At 44.2% G+C, this 20,457-nt stretch overlaps 1 protein-coding gene across 1 annotated transcript in view; it reads left to right on the top strand.

The window, feature by feature from the left end:
- Nucleotides 1–20,457, top strand: part of tenm4 (teneurin transmembrane protein 4) — a 209,865-nt gene that overhangs the window by 59,985 nt on the left and 129,423 nt on the right. Inside the window, 1 exon segment of the mRNA XM_035385277.1 lies at nucleotides 1,472–1,717. Coding sequence (XP_035241168.1) covers nucleotides 1,472–1,717 — 246 coding nt within the window.

The raw sequence follows: 20,457 nt of genomic DNA, 5'->3' as shown, positions 1-20,457 counted from the left end.
TGTGACAGACCTGAGTGAGCGCTTCATATAAATTCAGAACCCAGCTCAAGATAACAGATAATACATGCACACGTGCAAGCACACACACATACAGACATATGCCCGTATTTATACACCCCTATACGCACTCGCACAAACACACCTGTATGTGTGCGACACATTTCCCTAACCTTTACTATGAAACACTATGGACGCACGCGGCTTTCATAGTGAAAAGGAAGGTCTCATTTTGTTGAAGTGGCTAAATTTGAGAATTTGCATTGATATTTATAGACAGAAAGTCTTGGCCTTTGCATTTTTCCCTCCAACATTAATGGCCCCTTGCTTGGACAGTCTTATTGATGCATGTGTGTAATTTCATGCTCTTAAGGGGTTATGTTTATGCGCCCCCTTTGATGATGGAGTGTGTGCCACGTAAAGGCATGTAAATTGGGGTTTGTCTGCATCGCAGAACACTCCCCTGTAATGAAAGTGAACTCTCAGAATGATTGCCATCAAGCTGTCACTCATATGGGAAGAAAAAAGTACTCATTTACGCAATCAAACTCTCCCACCCTTAATCATGACCGATCGATCAGTGTGTTTTTTTCATTGCGGCATCCAATAAAGGCTGTAACTAGGCATATGTGAGGGATGTGGTCTTAAAATGCACACATCAGTACATGTATGTTTAATGGCAAACACCTTAAAATGAATTAGAGGGTTTCTTGGTTGTTGTTTTTAACTGTATAAACAATATATTTTCCATTTGGTGTTTGTGTTATGTCCACGCTGCTTTCTGAATTGAGCCTGAGAGTGTACTTCAAAGACTGAAAAGGTAATTTATATTGTTTTGGTGGCCAGGGTTTCTGACAGATCATTTATCATTTATTGGTGTCTTATAGCCACCGAGGTGTCGTGAATTGGCTGGTCGTCTTGGAAACCAATGTATCAATCACATGTTAAGATTACTGGTGTGATAAGCAGCTGGATGACCCTCACCATGCCTACAGGAATACATTCCCTAGCAATGCGTACATTCCATAACCATGCTTGCAGTCCATAGACGTGCTTACATCCGTTACCATGCCTACATTCCATAACCATGCTGATATTCCATAACCATACATACATCCGTTACCATGCCTACATTCCGTAACCGTGCATATACTCCATAACCATGGTACATCCGTGACCCCTTTTACACTCCATAGCAATGTATACATTCCCTGACAATGCCTACGTTTGATAATCATGCCTACATTCCATAACCATGCTTACATTCCGTAACTATGCCTACATTTGGTAACCATGACTACATTCGTTAACCATGCCTATATTCCAGAAGCATGTATACAAGTAGGATAGTTTTTGAGGAGTGTTGGGTTTCTTGGCTACTGAACATACGGATTTGGACACAGTTTGATGCTGAACCCGGCGGCGTCGAGGAGTGAAATCGGCTCTTACCTGTTGCCCGTGTGCGTTTGTCCAGGGGCAGACTTCTCTCTGCGCGAGCTGGGCTTCGGAGAGCCCATGACCTCTCACCCCATGGCCTTCCGCGGCTACTCGGCCAGCGCCGGCTCGGACGCCGACACGGAGACGGACGGCATCATGTCCCCCGAGCACGCCGTCAGGCTCTGGGGGAGGAACATCAAATCGGGCCGCAGCTCCTGCCTGTCCAGCCGGGCCAACTCCAACCTGACGCTCACCGACACCGAGCACGAGAACACGGAGAACGGTGAGTCCGGCGCCTCCTCCTCGCCTCCTCTTCCTCGCCTCCTCTTCCTGCTTTCCCCCCTGCGTGCATCTGCAGCATGTGCACGAAGTTCGCATGGATCCATTAGTGACAATGCACAAGGCACGCTGTTTATTTATTTAACGTATGCCAAGATAGTGGTATGAATGTTATTCCAGTTTTTTCTGTTAAAAAAATAATAAAAATTTGGTGCATGAATGCACTTATTTGTCTCTGTTCTCTTTTCATTCATTGGCAGAGGTGTCGGACTTGTTTGAACAATAGATATTTAATTCCTGCATATTTGAAATACAGCCAAGTAGATTTTTGTATTGCGTTTTTCTGATGCATGGACAGAACATAAAACATGAGAGTTTTATGCATAAAATGCATGTGGAAAGCTGTGTCATGAATATTCCGTTTTTTATGTTCACAAGCACATCTCGCACAAGGCTATGTCATTTGAATGTCAGTTAATCTCTCAAAGCTTAGCATGTGGGGAAACTGTAAATTGCCTATGTAATTTAGGGAAATGTATGGATATTATGCCAGAGAGGCTTGTGTTTGTCAGGCTACTGCACATAATTATTATTTATATTGCAAGAATGTAAATTAGTTATGTCTGTGCTAGTTCCTGGTATATATTTCCTTTTGGTACAGTTGGTCGCTCACAAAAAAAGTGGGTTATTTACTAAAGACGCAATACATAACAAAAAGTAATAATGTTTCGGTACATTTCAAGCAAAAAAAAAAAAAAAAAGCATTTCTGTTGACAAACGGGATAAATATTGTCATAGATAACTAGATAGGTATTCTTAAAGCAGTTTGCTGTTTTCATCCGTGTGAATTGCGAAGCTTGTTGGGTGGAAATGGACCCATTTGGTCAGACAGTATTTTTTTCTAGGACATTGCACTTTGCTATGTGTTGAATATGAACAAGAGGGATATCTTACTCAAGTCTTGTTTTGTGTTGTCAATTATACACACGCTGTAAAATGTTATGCTTTTTTATAAATGATTTATTTATTTTTATTTATTTTACTGCTGCTTGCTTCACGTGAGCCTGGCCCCGCCGTGTCAGTATGGCAGCTTTCAAAACGTCTCTGTGCGTTTTCGCTGAATTCTCTCAGGTATGCTAGTCTCTAGAACCCTTCCAGAGGTCAGAGATCAACTGCCTGACACTCGGCATCCACATGCCAGCAGCTAACGCAACATGAGAGAGTGGCGCTGGTGAATTGTGTCGTTTTATTTATTTATTTATTATTTTTTGGTGCATTCATGCATTTGTCCTTGTGAAGGCTGGTTTAAAATCAGGAGGGCAATTTGTCCTAACTGAGATTAAATTATTAGTTAGGTTACAGCTTGGCATTTTGTACCAGCTCCTAGGGGGCATTTTGCCTGTATTGGTTACTACTTGCTTTTTGTCATTTATTCTAGTTGCTGTTAAAATCATTCACAAAATGTAAGCTCGAGTGGGGTACCATGGATCAACTGTCCTAACTGGTTCTCAAAATGGCGGAACATAAGATAAGAGCATGACCTCACTTAAAAACTATTCAGAGTTGAATCAGTGCTAGTGTAAACACAAGCTCAAGTGTTCCAGCTGGCTCAGGCCTGGCTAGCCAGTGGTATATCCCACCAGTGACATCAAGGCCGCTGAAAACAAGAGGTGGGGGTGGGCGGGGGGGAGCTTAAAAGAATTTGCTTTACTGGTTCAGTCTTCCTGTGGGCGGGAGTGGTTAAATTGACCCCAAGGGCCCAATAAGACTCAGTGGCGGTGAGGAAGGTCACCGTGTCCCAGTAATCTGTCACTATAAAACATGTCAAAGACAGACATGATTAAGCTGGTGAAAGTACTGAAAAAACGTAGCAGGAGAAACAAAATCTTTCTTGACTTCACTAGTACAGGATTTGGAGCACACAGGTTTTGTTCATTATTTTATTTTATTTTATTTTTTTTAAGCGAAAAGCAGTGCTGGTTCCTTTTCTACAAATTCAGCCCTTTTACAGTGGAGCTCTGAACAGTTTTAGCTCATGGTTTCTGTACAGTGCAAACTGCAAATGCTCATTTCAGCAGCAATCATTATCCCTTTTTACATTTATTTATCCATTTATTTACTTACTTACATTTGCTCTGTTGCACTGTGGCGTATTGTGATAGCTTGTTAAAATGGTTGCCTAAGACGATTCTGTAGAATGGTGAAAGTGGTTCCGTAGAATGGTGACTTAATGAAAGGAAATGCTCAGTGCTGTACTCAGTCCCCTGAAGTGCTGCCCAGGTTAAATGTAGTATGACATCAAGGGGGGGGGGGAAGTACATACTGAAAAAATACAGCGTCTGAATACCGCGGCTGCAGCGTTACTGTAGCTGTTACGCTACAAGTCATTTTATGCTACCAGCTGTCTGCGCATATCAAACCAGCCATTTTCCTCTGAAGAATTTATGCTGTCATTTATGCAAATGCTCTCTGCTTAATCGCATACAGTTTATGTAACACGAGTTAATTAAACACCGCAGCGCTGCTTCCTTTCCCTGTACTTAAATCTCTTTACATCCACGCACCATTTATATTTTCCTGTCATGTACTGCATTCACGGACCAGCCTTTTCCTGTGTTTTATCTTTTAATAGAGGTGGTAAAGCACAACCAGTGGCCATGGCTTTAATGGCTTATATTTTTTATGCCAGCACACTGTAGAACCTGAAACGGGTGTGTATGTACGTTTTTATTCATCAGGTTTATTCGGTAACAAACTGGCAAGTGCATTTTTACAATACAGTCGCTGCACCATTGTGCATGTCTGTGCATTTGTGGTACTGTGAGTGCAGCCAGTTGACTGAAGTGCACGTTGTCAGCGTTATCAAAATTCACAATGGCCTCACCTTTATTTTTATCGGAAAATCAGACGTTTCACTGCACGTGCTGAATATCACAGTCTGATCGTCTGTCAGCTTTTGTTGCGGTTCGGCTTTTTCTGCACGGATGGCACGCAGTTAATCCACATCAGTGTTCTCCTCTGGGGAATTGATTTCCAGACTAAACATCCTCCACACACCCCACCTCTCCCAAATGCGCGCGCACACACACACACACACATACAAAGACACACAAGCATGCATGCACACACAGGTGCACACACAGGCACATACACACATGCACACACACACAGACAAACACGCACACAAGCGCTCACACAAACACAAATGCACTCACACCCACACAGACATAGACAAACACACACACACACATACTCTCACACATGCACACACACACACTCTCACACATACGCACGCACGCACGCACGCACACACTCACACACACACACACACACAGAAGTCGTCCATTAGCAGCAGATGCAGCCATGGCTGGTTGGCGTGTGAGGCGGGCTGAGATGAGGTGGGCGTGTCCGCGCGTCTGTGGGGTTCGTGTGAGATGGCGGTGCGGAGGACGGGTCCCCCGGGGAGGCGGGGTCGTGACCGCGGGGGCCTGCTGCTGAGTCACACCCGCCTACAGCCCGCCCCCCCCATGTCCTCACCGGGGCCGCTGACCTTCGCTGGGAGCAGAAGGGTGCCCCAGGCACAGACAGTGCGTCAGACGCGTCCGAATGGGAGTGCGTTACACGCCGTCTCCTCGTGCCCACGCTCCGTGACGCTGTCGGGTGTGTGGCGTGTGCGGGGTGTGCGGCGTGCAGGGGCTCGTAAACGCGCCTCGTGATCAGCCCTCCCACCTGGCTCTTCTCCCTGCGCACCCCGTACGCCGCGAGCCGGCGGGGGATCCATCATGCTGCTTAATGTGTTTTTGTGGCCTCGCGCTGGTGATCTCCCCCGAAGAAGCAGGGCCCGCTGCAGTCTCTCTCTCTCTCTCCCTCCACTCACTCTCTCTCTCTCTCTTTCCTCTTACGCTCTCTCTCTCCTCTCTCTCTTTCTCTCTCCTCTCATTCCTCTCACTCTCTCCTTTCCCTCTCTCTCCTCTCTCTCTCCTTTCCCTCTCTCTCCTCTCACTCTCCCCTCCCTTCCTCCCTCTCTTTTCCCCCTCCTCCCTCTTTCACTCTCTCCCCTCCCTCTCTCTCTCTTCCCTCCCTTTCTCTGTCTCACACTCTCTCTTTCTCCCTCTCTCTTTCTCTCTCATCAGTCTCCCCCTCCCTCTTTCTCACACAACCCATATTATTTATTTAAAATATATCAAAAACCATTTATATGTTTAGATATGTGTGTGTGTGTGTGTGTATTTATAACAAAAATGAACAATAATAATATTACAAAGAACAATATTAGAAGCAGTATTCCTCTGTGAGGTTTGCTTTTGTGAATGAAAGTAAACAGATCCCCGCAGGTCATATAATCAGCACTTATGTTGGAGTTTCAAAGGGCGTACACTAGGGAGTGAATAAATGATAACATAATAAGCTATAAACATACATTAACGGTGCTTCATAAAAGTCATCATCAGAGTTGCCATGGGGATTGGGACTGACGCCGGGCCATTAGAGGTCATTCTAATTTGTAAGATTTGTTAACTGGGACTTTTAAGATTTAATAATAGAGACAGAGAGCTGTGCCGCGAAGACTCGTCTTCCTTTATTGCCGTTTCACTTTGTGAGGGGAGCTGTTGCGTGGAAGTGATTCGGCCTTACTGCCTTCCTCAGAGTTATTTATTTATTTATTTAAGTTTCACTGTGATCGCCTGTGTTTCTGTATTTAGAACGGACTCGCGTTTTGCATTTCGATGTCGTGATGGTGATTCACGGAATTTAATTGCAGCGTTGGCAAATCTCACCTGTTCCTCTGCGGCGGGACGCTGCCGCTAATTCCTGAATCTGAAAACGCTAGCTTTCGCACGCCTTAAGAAGTGTTCCTCATATCGGTTTGCTGTGTCTCTTGTAATATTGTGATACGTGATTTAGTCCTCTGGTGAGTCCTCCATGCTCAAACCGTCATTTACAATTACGTTAGTATCGAAGCCATGTTTCCAAATTGAAGCTCTGCAGGTTTGGCATCTGTTCAGTTTCAATTCATAAAATTTCATGAGGACGTTTTCAATTACCGAATTTAATTTCTGTTCGTTTCCCGAACTGAGCAAATTGAAATGGAATTGACTCCCTGACTAAGTTTGGGTGAGTAGTTTGTATGAATTTCCTTTCCGGCTCAGTGTGGAATATGGCCGTTCTTGAGGCTTGTTTATCAGGGTTGTACGCGGACGTTTCGGGGGGCATATGCTCAAAATAAAAAAAGCACCTGTGGTAGGCTGAGCCGTATAAAATCGCTGCAGCTGAAAGGGCACTTTTGGTGCCTCTGAGCCAGGGCATATGCTTCAGCATATGCTGGTGTCTATCTGTGCATGTGCCAGTTCTTCATGATGTGATCCCTAGTCCTGCTAGTTTGGTGGTAGCCCGTGTTGTCTTAAGTACTGCCCCCTTCTAAAAATCACCTGGGAAAACCATCTGCCACTCATAATAGAGCTCCTGTCCAGAGGCGATGTAACAATTCACATACACGTTTTCATCGGTTGATATTATCTGAATGCTAATGCCCCCCTAAAGCTTTAGACAAGAACAGCAGTCACAGTGATCATTGGCATGCTACATTTGCGAATCTGTAGAGGTGTATATTTTTTTAGACACGCACACAGGCTTATGCAATGACAAGATTACGTTTGCGCTGAAGTGGATATAAATAGTAGCATCAACAGTTGATGTGTTGTATGATCGTGTTGACTGATGGTTAGGGGGAAAAATGTGTTGTCTCGATAGATTTATTTATTTAATTTTTTTGTATGGTGTGAACAAGCATCATTGCTGGCTGTTGTTAATTAATGTAAATTCTTAATGAATTGTGTCAACTCGCATCATAAGGTAATTAAAAATGACAGCGTGGAGTAAGCTCAAAGCCGAATTTCAATGTGGGTTATCCATTGACTTGAGTAGAGCGACACTGTTGTTTGTCATTAGATAAGTTGAAGCATTGGTTTGTTCATTTTGAAATAATCAGTCTCTGAACATATTTCTTGATGCAGGGAAAGTTCCTGTGCTGCAGATGTGTTTTCTCTCCACATTACAGGCATTTAGCAGGCACTCTTATCCAGACCAACTTACAAAACTTCTTCATTTTTAAAAACAAAATATCCGTCTATACAGCCCTGTGTGTGAGACACGCGCGCACAACACACGCGCACACACATAATATGTCGTATGTTTATGTATGTATGTTTATAAGAGTGTGTATTCATTGCTACTGTTGGTTGTAATCCTGTTGACTTGGCATAAGCAATGGCTGTTACCTAATCCTTTATGTACACACATATGTATGCCTGCCTGGATTATAACCTGCCAAATGCATAAAGGTAAATCTGAGTGAACTTTAACAAAACACGAAGAACTGAAGCAGGCCACGTACTGCATGAGAGAATATTTTAAGTGAGTGGTAGGGGTCTGGTCTTCTCTGTTCATCTCAATTACTTTGCTTCTCCGTTTTACACCTTACAGTACATTAGTATTAAATATTCAGTCACAGTCCTGCGTATGCACTGAAGTAATTACTGAATTACTGTATGATTTATTGCAAGCTCTGGGGTGATATGCATTGACATTAAAGTATTAATTTGGCTCTAAAGCAGATTGCACTTCAGGGTTCATGAGGAGGGTGTTGCTTTGAACCAGTGATGAAAGTTTGAGAGCAAGGCAACCACTGCACTGTTCAGTGAGACTGTAGACTGTATTTGTGCCAGTGTGTGTGTGTGTGTGTGCATGCGCATGTGCGCGTGTGTGCCTGTGTATGTGTGTGTGTGTGTGTGTGCACTTGTGTGCTGTATGTTCTTCCAGATACCGTAACAGAAGAAAGCTGCAAGCTGCAGAATTAGTTCTGTTCCATGAGAGTGCTCACATGGCTAATTTTTATCTGTTGTAAAACACTGAAGGAACATGTGTGTAGTCCCAACCCCATTCATCTTCCTACACTGGCATCCAGCCTAAAGACTTTTGGGGAAAAAACTGGAAAAAAGCAATAAGCCCACAGTTGAATGACATGAATATTCTCTGACATGAATAAACTCACTCTGGACTGGAAGTTGCAGGTTTAAATCCCAAGGCAAGATATAGCTGTGGTATCTGAACAGAACTTTGCTTCACTCAGTCCAGCTAAGAATGTAGATGGGGGGGAAAAAATAAATAATAATTATGAACAGAATGCTTAACTCTGTTGTTGTTGAGAGGCGTGGTTTTAAACATACATTACATTACATTACATTACAGGCATTTAGCAGACGCTCTTATCCAGAGCAACGTACAACAAGTGCATTAGTTAAAGGTGCAGAGGTGCAAAAAGAGGTGCATACATTATAAAACATCAGAGAATGTTATCTGCAGTCTGCATAACGAACAGGCTTCTCAACAGGGATATTTGTGTAATTTTTTCATTTTTCCGAGTGTCTTGATGAGAAAAGAAAAAAATTTATTTACAGATCTGGATGAGGAGAGCAGAGTAATTTGTCCAGCCTCTAGTCTGCTTGAAGCATTTGAAGCTGTGTCTGACACGCAACACTGAACGTGTAATTTCTCTCCCTCGAGAGCTTAATGTGCACTCTCCTTATTGACAAATCTTTTTGGCCGATGGACACACACCCAGCACAGTCAAAGGGTCAGATCGGGGGGCATGGACAAAGAAAAAAGAAATTCTTTTTTTAAATTTCTGACCGATTGAACTTCCATACCATGGGAGGGGAGCGGGCTCGAGCTTCATAAGAATTATCACAGGAATAAGGGCCTTTTTTCTCTTTGAGCTGATTTAAGTCTTGATTCAGAAAGTCTGTGTACAACAGATTAATAGTGTACTAATGCGGACAGAAATCATTAAATGAATAAAAATGCAAAAAAGGATTGAGGTAAAGTAATAAATATCCCACAAATGAAAACCCCTGAGTAATGTAGGGTCACTCTGTCCTTAACATGCAATTGTGTTCTGCTGATGAGAAGAATGTATCCCATCATGCAGTAGCACAAAAAGGCCTCAGACACCAATAGTATTTGAGGATTTTTCTTGTCACTGTATAGCGTGAAGGCAGCTACATGTTTCAACCAGTGCAGTGAATTAGAGTATTTGGCCATTATCCTACTTTCCATACTGTTTTTTGTTGCAATGTTTTCTTTTAGACATCTCCTCTACAGCTTTTGAACAAAAAATGTTTCTCTGAGTGCATTACTCATTTCTGAGGAAAATTGAATTGTGATATCTGTGTTCTGTATTTCAGACAACAGTTTAGCCATTTTGTGTTTCATTACTGTTTTCTGGAATGTGGATTTGTTCAATTGAGGTTGAAGTGAAGCATTATATGTGAGGGGGAAATATTCTAAGTCACTTTTTGGCTCTGTAACTGCTTGGTCACTGGATTTGCTCATTTACCTTCTTATTCCAATCTAATTTACAAGCTTTTAATCCTTTGGAGACAGCCTGAGTCTCTTATCAGCTGAATTATCCCTGTTTTCCTCCTCTTTTACTGCTCCAACCAAATTGAATTTCACCAGTCTCTGCTTCTGTTCCCTGCTGTTCTAACTGATAAAACTGATAATCTGTTTAACAAGGAGCAAAACATCAAATATATTTATTGATGCCATATTTGGTGATTTGCATTTTTCTGAAGTTCATAATATAATGTCGAGATTAAACCCACTTCTGAAGGGGATTTTGATAAAAGTAATCATTCTGATTCTGTTTTGACTAAACAGACTTAGTAATCATTTTTAATTCTGTTTAACTAAAAGCATCAGGGTTTGTTCAATGTCCCACAACATTATCTTTCTACTTTCTACCCAAAAGCAACATCATAGGTTTTTTCCCCTCTCCCTCTCTATCTCCCTCCCTCCCTCCTCTCCCTCCCCCTCTCCCAGATATAGAGACTGTTTTTTTCCGTCATTCTTTTTTTCTTTTCTTTATTATATAATTTAATTTTTTCGTTCTTTTTTCTCCTTTATTCTATGTATAGCGATGTGAAAGGAGCTCATTCAGCCAAGACAGAGAAATACCCAACACTGTACAGAATGTAAAGCATGCGAGGAATTGAATAGTAAAGCAGGGGGGATTTATTGTGACATTACATCATATTTTACATTCAAAGGGTGGTTTGCATGTTATTTCACTGGCTTAGTCTAAAGCCTTAGACATGTCTTTGGTCACAGATAATGGGTACAGTCTCATTACTTGATTTAATTGAATACACAGAAAGAATTTTAATAAATGTGCTAATTTACTAATCCTGTCTTTGCATTTTAAATCAATTTTAATTACACTGTAGGCCTGGTGACTCTTTCTGTACATTCGCCATGCTTTTCTATTGTACTGTTTTTTTAAATTTTTTATTCTTTCAGAAAGATGGGAATTAAGTTTAATTTTATTTCTCTGTGAAGTCCCGTTCTCAGTAATGTGACTTTGAGGAATGTGTTCGTCATGACAGTTAATGGTGTTGAAATTCACCAGGAAATCATGTTTTTTCATTTTTTTTTATCCAAGTAGTAACTGTAGATTAATACGAGGGGGAATCTACAGTCAAATGCGGTATGGAAGCCGTTTGAGCTCTATCAGATTGGCTTTTGCTGCGTTGAAATCGCACGGGGCATTGCCATTTAGCTGGCACTGCCGTTTCCCTGCTACTGTTGCCATGGCTCGCTTTGTGCATATGCGTCGGCATCAACGGGAACGGAAGCGGAGTACCGTGGCCTGCTTACGAATTCCGAGTCTCGCTTCCTTGCAGTAATGGAAATTTCCACTTTAAAAATGGTTCATGATTTGAAATTCTGACCACAATAATTGAAGACGCACCATGCCATTCAAGAGATAAAATTGTTTACTGGGAAGAGAATACTTTTGTGTGTGGTTTGCTATGCAAAATACACAATTTCAGTAACCACCTACATTTTCTGTGGCCATTAGTACACTCTGTGTGTTGAACAAGAATTTTGTTTGGCAGAATTTTACATGTATACCTTTCTTTTTACATGTATTTATAGTGTGTATGCCTGTGACATGGCTGCAGAGTGATTAAGAGATTTACAGATACAGAACCGCAGTTCGCACTGAAGTCTTTGAAATGTCTTTAAAAAGATATTTACTGTTTCTCGCTTCTGTAAATACCAGCAGAATAGCTCAATAATGCATTGTGATAGGGGCATTTTACTGTGATTACATCTACAGCTAGAGAGAAATGAAATGGAAACACCAGTCTACTGTCACTTCATAGAGCATTCACACGCCACCATTTAAACTGCCCCACCCCCTCCCCAACCCCCACCCCAGGTTGAAATCTGTGGGCAGCCAATCAACACTTGCCCGGCATGCGGACATCACAGTCACGTTTTCGCTCACTCTCCTTTTGCTGCTGATGTCATTCCCTCAGAGTTCCATGCTGACATCATCACCTTAGGTGCTGTTGATCCTGACGCATCATCGAGTTCTGATGCCTTGGGCAGTGATGTTCCTGCCAGCTGGACCCCTAAGATCTCCCCCTCTTTCAAAATCACTTCCATCTCCTGCTGGCAGCATGCTAGCCTTAGTGATAGGCAGCCAGGTCTGCATTATGCATTTCTATTCAGTTTCATTTTTGATTTATGGATGAGGCACACATTTTTGTGTTAACTACTTCTTCAATGATGCTTTTAACTGCTAAAAATGTTATGTATGGTGTTATTTAGATTCATTTAATTTTCTGCTCTAATCTTCTTTTACAAAAGCAAAGGACTAAGGTACTCAATGTTTCAAAATGGATTGAAGCAAGTGCAGAACGTGACTGGCAGAACTGGAAGTGTATCAATGAGTAAAAGCTTAGCTACCTGGAGCAATTATTTTCCGGTTTGTTATTTCGTACATGCACTGTGAATTGAAAGGAAACGTTAATCTTGTGTTCATTGCTTGCATGCACACTCTTAACCTCAAACTTGTTATTATTACTGCAGAGTAGAAAGGTTTTTCTTTTTTGTTTATTAGTAAGTGATCTTCACACCTTCAGATGAGGAGGCATGAAGGGATATCAGGGGTTTCTTAAATTTTTAATTCAGCGCTGCTGTCCGGTCGAGTGACACCTCTTCTCCGTCAAATCCAGCTTTGGAATTCTGATATCAAAGCAAGGGGGCGGGAGAGAACGATAAAAAGAAATCACAAAATTCCATTCTGTTTCCTCATGCAGTAGTTCCACATTCCACTTCGTTCTACACAGGCATTTTGCGAGTTAAAGGAAGACATGCTACAGTAGTTATTAGTAAAAATAGAAGTGGCAGCAGATGTCACACCAGAGAGGAGATAACAGGTGATGTACACTCCAGTTTCCATTCTAACAGTTTTCGCATTCTGTGAGACTTAACCTGGAGAAAGCTTCTTTCCTGCACTAAATTACAGCAAAATTAGAGTGGCTTGGTAAACAGTAGAAGCTGTCCACAGTGCATAAAATTAGTTCCAAATTACATCCCAAACAAGGTTGTCCAGAATGAAGGTAAACAATACGCTTGTTGTGTGAGGAGTGCGACTAATCCAAACATAACGGAGGACTTCAATTACTCATTTATTTCCATTATTGTATGCAAAATGACAATAATGGAAGAAGTGAAGAGTACTTTTTTTATTATAAAAGGGCAAAAATTAACATGGAGAACTTACTCTGCAGTGTCCAACGTGAGGAAGGAGCAGCTGCTGTGTGGATAGTAACATGGACTCAAAAGCATCAAAACAAAAAATTTGAGTTTTCCCTGAAACTTTTTTTTCTTTCCTATTTCAGAGACAAATGAAAGGCGCTATGCTGTCTTTGATTGTGGATGTGCCCGTTTCTTTAGAATATACTAAAGGATTTAATGAAGACAGACTTGGGTTACTCAGAGGGGCTTTGGATAGGGGTTAGTATGCTGCTCTCAGCCTCAGGCTAGCCCCATGTAGCATTAATGAGCCCTGCTCACGTCAAAGAGCAGGGCTCAGCTTATTGTCATTCCGACCAGAATTCGCCGACCCCCAAGGGCCCTAATTTATTGATGACCGTGCACAATTCCACCCACTTGACTGTGTACTTTGTAAATGAAAGCGAGGGGGGATCATATGACATGTATAACAAATGAAGATTTCCATAAGCTTCCAAATTGTTTTAACCCCCCCCAGTTGATATTGTGTTAGCGGCACCATTGACATGAAGTAGGGCAGTGGGGCCTTCAAACGAATCGATGGATTTGAAACCGATGGGAGCAGCGTCTCTCTTTGAAGCTGAAAGAAGCCTGCCGTTCGGAGGGTCAGCCGTCGGCGCGCGCCTCGTTCCAGGGCGGTCGGCCTCAGACGCGCCCCGTCCGAGCGAAGGTGACGGCCCGTGGATGGGGCAGTACCACTTACGGGGGTTCTCCCGCGCACTGAGCGCGCTCAAACAGGACATACTTAACACTTGATGGTGAAGTGGCCTTGACCCCCTCCCCCCCCTTTTTTTGTGGTTGTAAATGTTAGAACAAAGAAGAGCCCTGGGTGGGTTTGTATGAAGAGTGCTTTGGGGGGGGGGGGGGATGGAGGGGGAGGGGGGGAAAGGGGTTTCAAAGGCATTTGGTGATGTCAGGCCCCTGTTCGGTGTTAGCGGTTCAGGTCCAGATCAAACGGAACCGGGTTTGGATCTCAATAGCGGGGTATGTAAAATCAGAGCCCCCAGATTAAGGCTCAATCCCTCGGCTAATGGAAATGTCCCAAGGTCAGTAAACGAGCCCTGGAGTTTCCCAGCAAGCAGCACTTGGTAACGTTCACTTCTAATCCCGCTCATTAGTCTAAGTAGGTCATTTGATCTGTGCCCATTTTTTTTTCCCCCACTATGTCTGTCCCTAAACGTTTAACCTCCGACTGTTCTACTTCTGCGAAGATGAAAGAAGCTGCTTTATTTTAATCCCGCTTCAGTCTGTCGTCTGACGTCCTTGTGTATTAAATATCATGTCCGGTAATAAGCCGGAGGCCCCTGGGGCCTCCTGGGGGAATGCTGTGGTAGTTTACCGGGCAGCAGGGACACGGCAGGGAAGATTGGGCTCCTTTTACGGCTACCCGGCTGAGCTTCTGCCCTTTGTGGGGGAAAAAAAAAAAAAAACCAAGTCTCCAGACTTCAATCTGGTGCCCTTTTTATTTTTATATTTTTCCCGGCGCTGGCGCTGGCACTGTGCGGGTGAGCAGATGGTGCTTTTCAGCCGAGCGGGGGATTGGCAAGCTGAGGGGCTCCCATCCAAGGCTGCTTCCTCAGAAAAGAAAGAGGGAGGGACCAGGGCTCCAGCGCCTGCGGAGAGGGGTGCCCTCGAACCAGAGTCAGTCGGTCAGGTAATCACACCTGAAGAAGCGGGGCCCATTCCCATCTCTCTTTCTCTCTCTTCCTCCCTTTCTCCCTCTTCTCCCTCTCTTTTTCCCCCCTTTTCCTCCACTCTGTGTTGCTCATTCTTGCTCTCTCCCCCCTCCTTCCTCTCTCTTCCTCTGTCCTTATCTCTCTGTCTCCCTCTCCCTTTCTTGTCCTCTCTCCATCTCTCCTGCTCTCCCTCTCTTCCCCTCTGCATCCCTCCCTCTCCCCCTCCTTCCCTCCTCTCTCTCTCCTCCCTCGTTCTCTCTCCCTGTCTCCTCCTCATTGCCTCTCACCCTCTCTCTTTCTCTCTCTCTGTCTCCCCCTCTCTCTCTCTCCCTCTCCCCTCGTGCGTGTCTGATGGCGGGTGGTGGTCTGAAGGTGCTCCGGGGCTGTAGGGGGGCCTGCAGCCCTGCAGCCCTGCTGGAGGGGTCACTTCAGGCCCTGCTGAGTGCCCACCACCCTGCATCGAGCTCTCTGCCAGAAGTAGAGGGCCTCTTCAATCCCATAAGCCCCTGTTTTGCCATGGAATGAGCACCGGATAACAAAGGAGCACCAGGGAAACCGATATCTCTCACTGCTCTCTCTGCCTGAATGACAAACACAGCATGGCGTTTGAATAACGACGCTGAAAACTGCTAGGGGAAAGAAAACAGTTGCTTTCCGACTTAAACGTGTGAGTTTTCACAAGCTGGTCCTTTCCCCTTTCACCATTCAGATGGCTTGTCTTAAAATAAGTAAGTGACACAGATGGGTTTTTCGAGTGCGAGAACACACTTTGTTTCATGTACGATTTGGAAACATGGGATTGCGCAGTATTTAAGGTTTTACGTCTAGGAACTGGGTAGAATGTTCACTGCACTGTAAAAAAAAAGTTCTAATTAAAAATTTGAAACTAAGCAGGACTTAAGACAAAAAATGGTTTAAATGCTAATGAGGGGGAATGTGTAATGAGGAATTTACATAAGAGTTCGTAAAACTAGAAATATAATATTGCACTAAACGAAGTAATGCCAGTGGCAGTATGTTAGGTAAGAAAATGAATGTCAAAACTATAAAACAAGCATTACTCTGTGAGTTTAAGTTTATAATCCCATTAAGAATTTGTTTTTGTACAGTGTGTTAGTTAAGGGCAGCGCCAGCACCCGCACTTGTTTCGCCGGGCTTGTACGGAAACCGGGTGGGAGTTTATGGGTGTAGAGATGGACAGTGTCAGTTTAAATGCCACGGATTGAGTCTTAAACTTTCGGCCTTTGTGGTCGTTAAATGGTATTTTATTAGATACGGATATCATTTCCTCATTTTCTCCCTAATGGTCTGGCCTTCCTATATATATAAAAAAAGAATTTATGGGTATTTACTGTTTGTTTTCAACTTTCCTATACATTATATGGCCTCTCAAATATTACTGTATCGATTCTGGGCAGTTTTATGGCTTGTGTCTGACAGGATTTATTAGGTTTTTCCATTTCACGTTGCTCTTCAGATATCCACTTCACCGGCGACTTCTCTGGGCTTGCGGTTCTCTGTCGGACTGAAAGGGGATTGTGGGATTGTGTGAAAAGCTGTGGGCTGGGTGGGAACGGCCGCCATCTTTGACCATATGCGAGCAGCAGGCGCTCGGAGAGCGGCGTTTTCGCCTTTCGTCTCCGCGCGATTAGTCACCGCGCTCGAAGGCCCCGCCCCGCGTTCCCGTTCTCCCGAAATCTGCCGAGGAGACCGCGCCGGGGGGGCGAGACCGATTCTTTCTTCGAGGCGCTTTCACGCAGTTCTCTGCGAGCAGAGATGGAAGCGTGGCCTTTAAAACGCCACACTCGGCACCATTTTAATTATTACAAACAGAGGGATCAATTTTCCAGATCAGCGCTCGCCGTAGAGCTTGCATGAGAATGAGCTGCGAGAGACGCTCTCACTCGAATTGCAATTGGCCACGAGAAACGGACTGAACGAAGATGGAAAACCCGCCTGATTTTTGAGCGGTGCAGAGTAATCAAATTACGTGAAAGTTTGGGACAAGAATGCTTAATTATTAACTGAAGCTCCCCGGCATGAAAAGCTTCGAGATGAAAAGTCAACCGCGGACAAAACCAAACGTTAAATGAAAGCGGGGCTTAGAGAAACAATGGACGAATGAACATGCTCGTTAAGCAAAGACAGGCGTTCGATGTGAAGATTGATGGAGTCGATATGGGGCGTGCGGTTGGATGCGATACCTGTAATGAATGTGTGCCCCCCCCCCCCCCCCTTTTTTTAAAGTGTACATTAAGGAGCTGCACTAAGTGACTTGCTTTTTACTTTTTATGCATCCCCCTTGTTTGTTCTTTAATGGACAGATGAATGGGCGGATCCGATGAGGCCCTGGCCATGCTTTGTTTCTTCCTCTTCGGCTGGTCTTTGATGATGAGCGCTGGGTCACGTTACCGGGGGCGGGGCCGGGCCATCGGGGTCCGACCAGGTGACCAGTGGCGGGCCGGAGGCCTTCACGCAACCAGGAGGGCCCCCCAAACCCCCCCCCCCCCCCCCGCCGCCTTTCTTTTTAAATTGATGTCGGAAAGCTGTGGTGCTGATGACCTACGGAAATACGGCATCCTCCTCCCTCCGTCCCCTGCCCTAAAAGCCCCACGGTGGTACTTTGACTCACTGTAACTCGCTGTGACTCACTCTGACTCGCTGTGACTCACTCTGACTCGCTGTGACTCACTCGGACTCGTTATGACTTATTTTGACTTGCTCTGTCTCGCTTTGACTGGCTGTGACTCGCTTTCACTGTCTGTGACTCACCGTGGTTCACTGTAACTTGCTGTGACTCACTGTGACTCGCTACTACTCCCTTTGACTAGCTGTGATTCGCTTTGACTTGCTGTGACTCGCTTTGACTCCTTTTCTGAAGATTCATGCTCAGAGCTGCTGGACCCACTCTTGTCGATACCATGTGTGTGGATTAGCAGGCAAACCTACTGTATTAGGCTGACAAGCTGTTGTAGAGCCACAATCGTGCAGACCAGAGTCAGGGAGTGGAGTGGTCGTGACTGCCACTATTACAGGGTTGCGTGTTCTTCTTCTTTTCTCCCTCTCGTCTGGCGTTGTTGAGGTGACAGTAGAACCTCATACATTGTGTTTATCTGATGAGATATGTGATACCTCTGGAAAGGTGTTTTTTATTTATTTATTTATTTTTATTACCCCTCTGGTTGCTTCCTATTTTTCTCCCTGACGTGTTCGCGGTCCAGCTGTCACATTGCTGCATACATGCTTATCTGGGTAATGTTTTTACGGGCTCCGTCTCAGATGTATTATTCGTGTTGAACTGCGCTGTTGCCGGAAGCGGCAAAGCTAACACATCTGTCATTACCCACATTTGTTTGTCTTGTTTTGGTCTTGCGCAAAAAAGATTTTGACAAGAAAATGTCAAGTGAATGTTCTGAACATCATCTTCGCTGAATTAATACAGACTAGTCAGTCTTTTATGGAGATTTTAAATTCTATTTTTATATATTTTTATTTTTTTGTCATAACCTAATGTCCTTAAAAGGCTATCCAAATCTCAACTCTCATTTCAAAGTCGATGCGGATTGGGTTGGCGTTGACACAGCGGCGCGCAGGGAACTTTCTGTCTGAATGGAAACCGCGTGTTCCTGGGGCTGAATTCGGTCCTGCGGATGGCAAGTGCGCTCGACACACAGATGAAAAGCGTTCACACGGGACAGTGTACTGTGCTACTGCTCCGTTTCATCTCTGATGCTGAATCAGACCTTTTGATACGACTGGAAGCAAAGTCTGTGAACAGATGTTTTTTGGCATCTGCGCGACGCGGCAACAATCCGTTGCTTGAGGGTACGGGCCCTGGAATTTTTTTTTTTTTTTTCTGTCAGCAGTACTCCCTTGTCGAACCTACAGCACACTTGAATCGCGGGTAAAAAAAGAAAAGAAACAGGAATGCTCATGGCGGGGGCGGAGTCTCACATCCCTTTCAACTCAGAGCTATGCTCGCCGATTCGACGAGAGGCTTGGCTTGCTGGGTTCTGTTTGTAAAACTGCAACCTCGATTCCCTGAACGGGAAGGCGGGGAATCAGACAAGACTGCATGCCCCCTTCGTTTTCCATCTTGACCTTTCCGTACGCGTAACTCCACGGAGCTGGAGAGGATTAGTCATCGCTCGGTTTATAAAACTAGCTGATTCCCATCTGCTAGATAAACTCACTTTGATCTCTGTAGCATCCAATAAATTACAGATGCTTTGCTTGTGTGTCAGACATGCAGGTACATTCACTTCCTTTCATTATTTCTTACATATAAAGTTAGATCAGTGACAGTGAATCCATCTGTATGTACCTGTATATAGGCAGATAAAGAGCTGGGCACACAAAGTTTTCTAATGTAAGGTGGTTATAGACAGCTAATGTTATGCATTTAGGCTGAAGCACTGCTTCGAAACATCAAAAATGGAAACACTGTAGCCTCACTTAAATGTCTTTCTCTGTGCGATTAGTATGTCTGATCATGTACAACAGGTAAGAACCTTTACAAGATATTTCCTTAATGCATCTCTGGACTGCCAACTATCACTATGCAAAGCACAGGAGGTAAATAAGTCTGCCTAGATATGCTTGGATTTGGAACATGGCTAAACAGTAATTTATGTTGCTGTAAACACCATATGAATGCATTATTCATTTAAAATAAGATTGCACTTAAAGGTTTCTTGAGCTCATTTGTCATCCTTTGTACGTTGTGTCTGGATTGTGTATTGCTCAGGGAACCACACTCTGGCTCAGCTCAACACCGTCAGCAGAATTCTGCCCAATGAGCTTGGCCTGGGCCCGGGTCACATGATCAATTCAAACCAAAGAGATGTGTGCGTCTGGCCAGCCTTTACAGGAGCATCGTCATTGATCGTTGAGGGAGTGGTCCACAACAGCTTAGTTGCCCACCGCTTTTAGCAGTTATTGAATGCCTGCATTGTTCTTCCCTTCCAGTCAAATCATTTTCTCCATTCATCAAAACATTTCCGCACCCGTTTTGTTGTTTAATGGCAGACCCTGTGAGTAGCCTGCCTTCAGGTGAAGTAGCCCGCACACCCCCGTAAATTGACCGTAATGACATAATTTACCAAGTCCCTCAAAAAAAAAAACGCTTGGAAGTACAGCACTCGTACATTACTGGTTAAAAGCTTTATTGACGCGGGCAGTATTCACTTTGTTGAGGCCTGCTCTTATTGCATTAGCTGCTGGCGGGGACCTCCTTGCGCTGCGTCGAACACTGGGCAGCGTGTTAGAGGCTTTGAAATGGATCTGAGGCGTTGCTTGTGTTCGTCGGTAGAGGAAGTGCGCTGCACGGGTTCGACAAGCCCAGAGAAGCTGGACCAGCTGCACCTGCGTTGCACGGAGGAGACACTGGAGCAGGCCAATCTGTTCCTCCCGTTTGTCCTGC

Source organism: Anguilla anguilla, chromosome 12 (assembly GCF_013347855.1).
Source record: "Anguilla anguilla isolate fAngAng1 chromosome 12, fAngAng1.pri, whole genome shotgun sequence".
In the NCBI taxonomy this organism is placed as follows: domain Eukaryota; kingdom Metazoa; phylum Chordata; class Actinopteri; order Anguilliformes; family Anguillidae; genus Anguilla; species Anguilla anguilla.
This window is presented reverse-complemented; position numbering and strand designations above follow the sequence as displayed.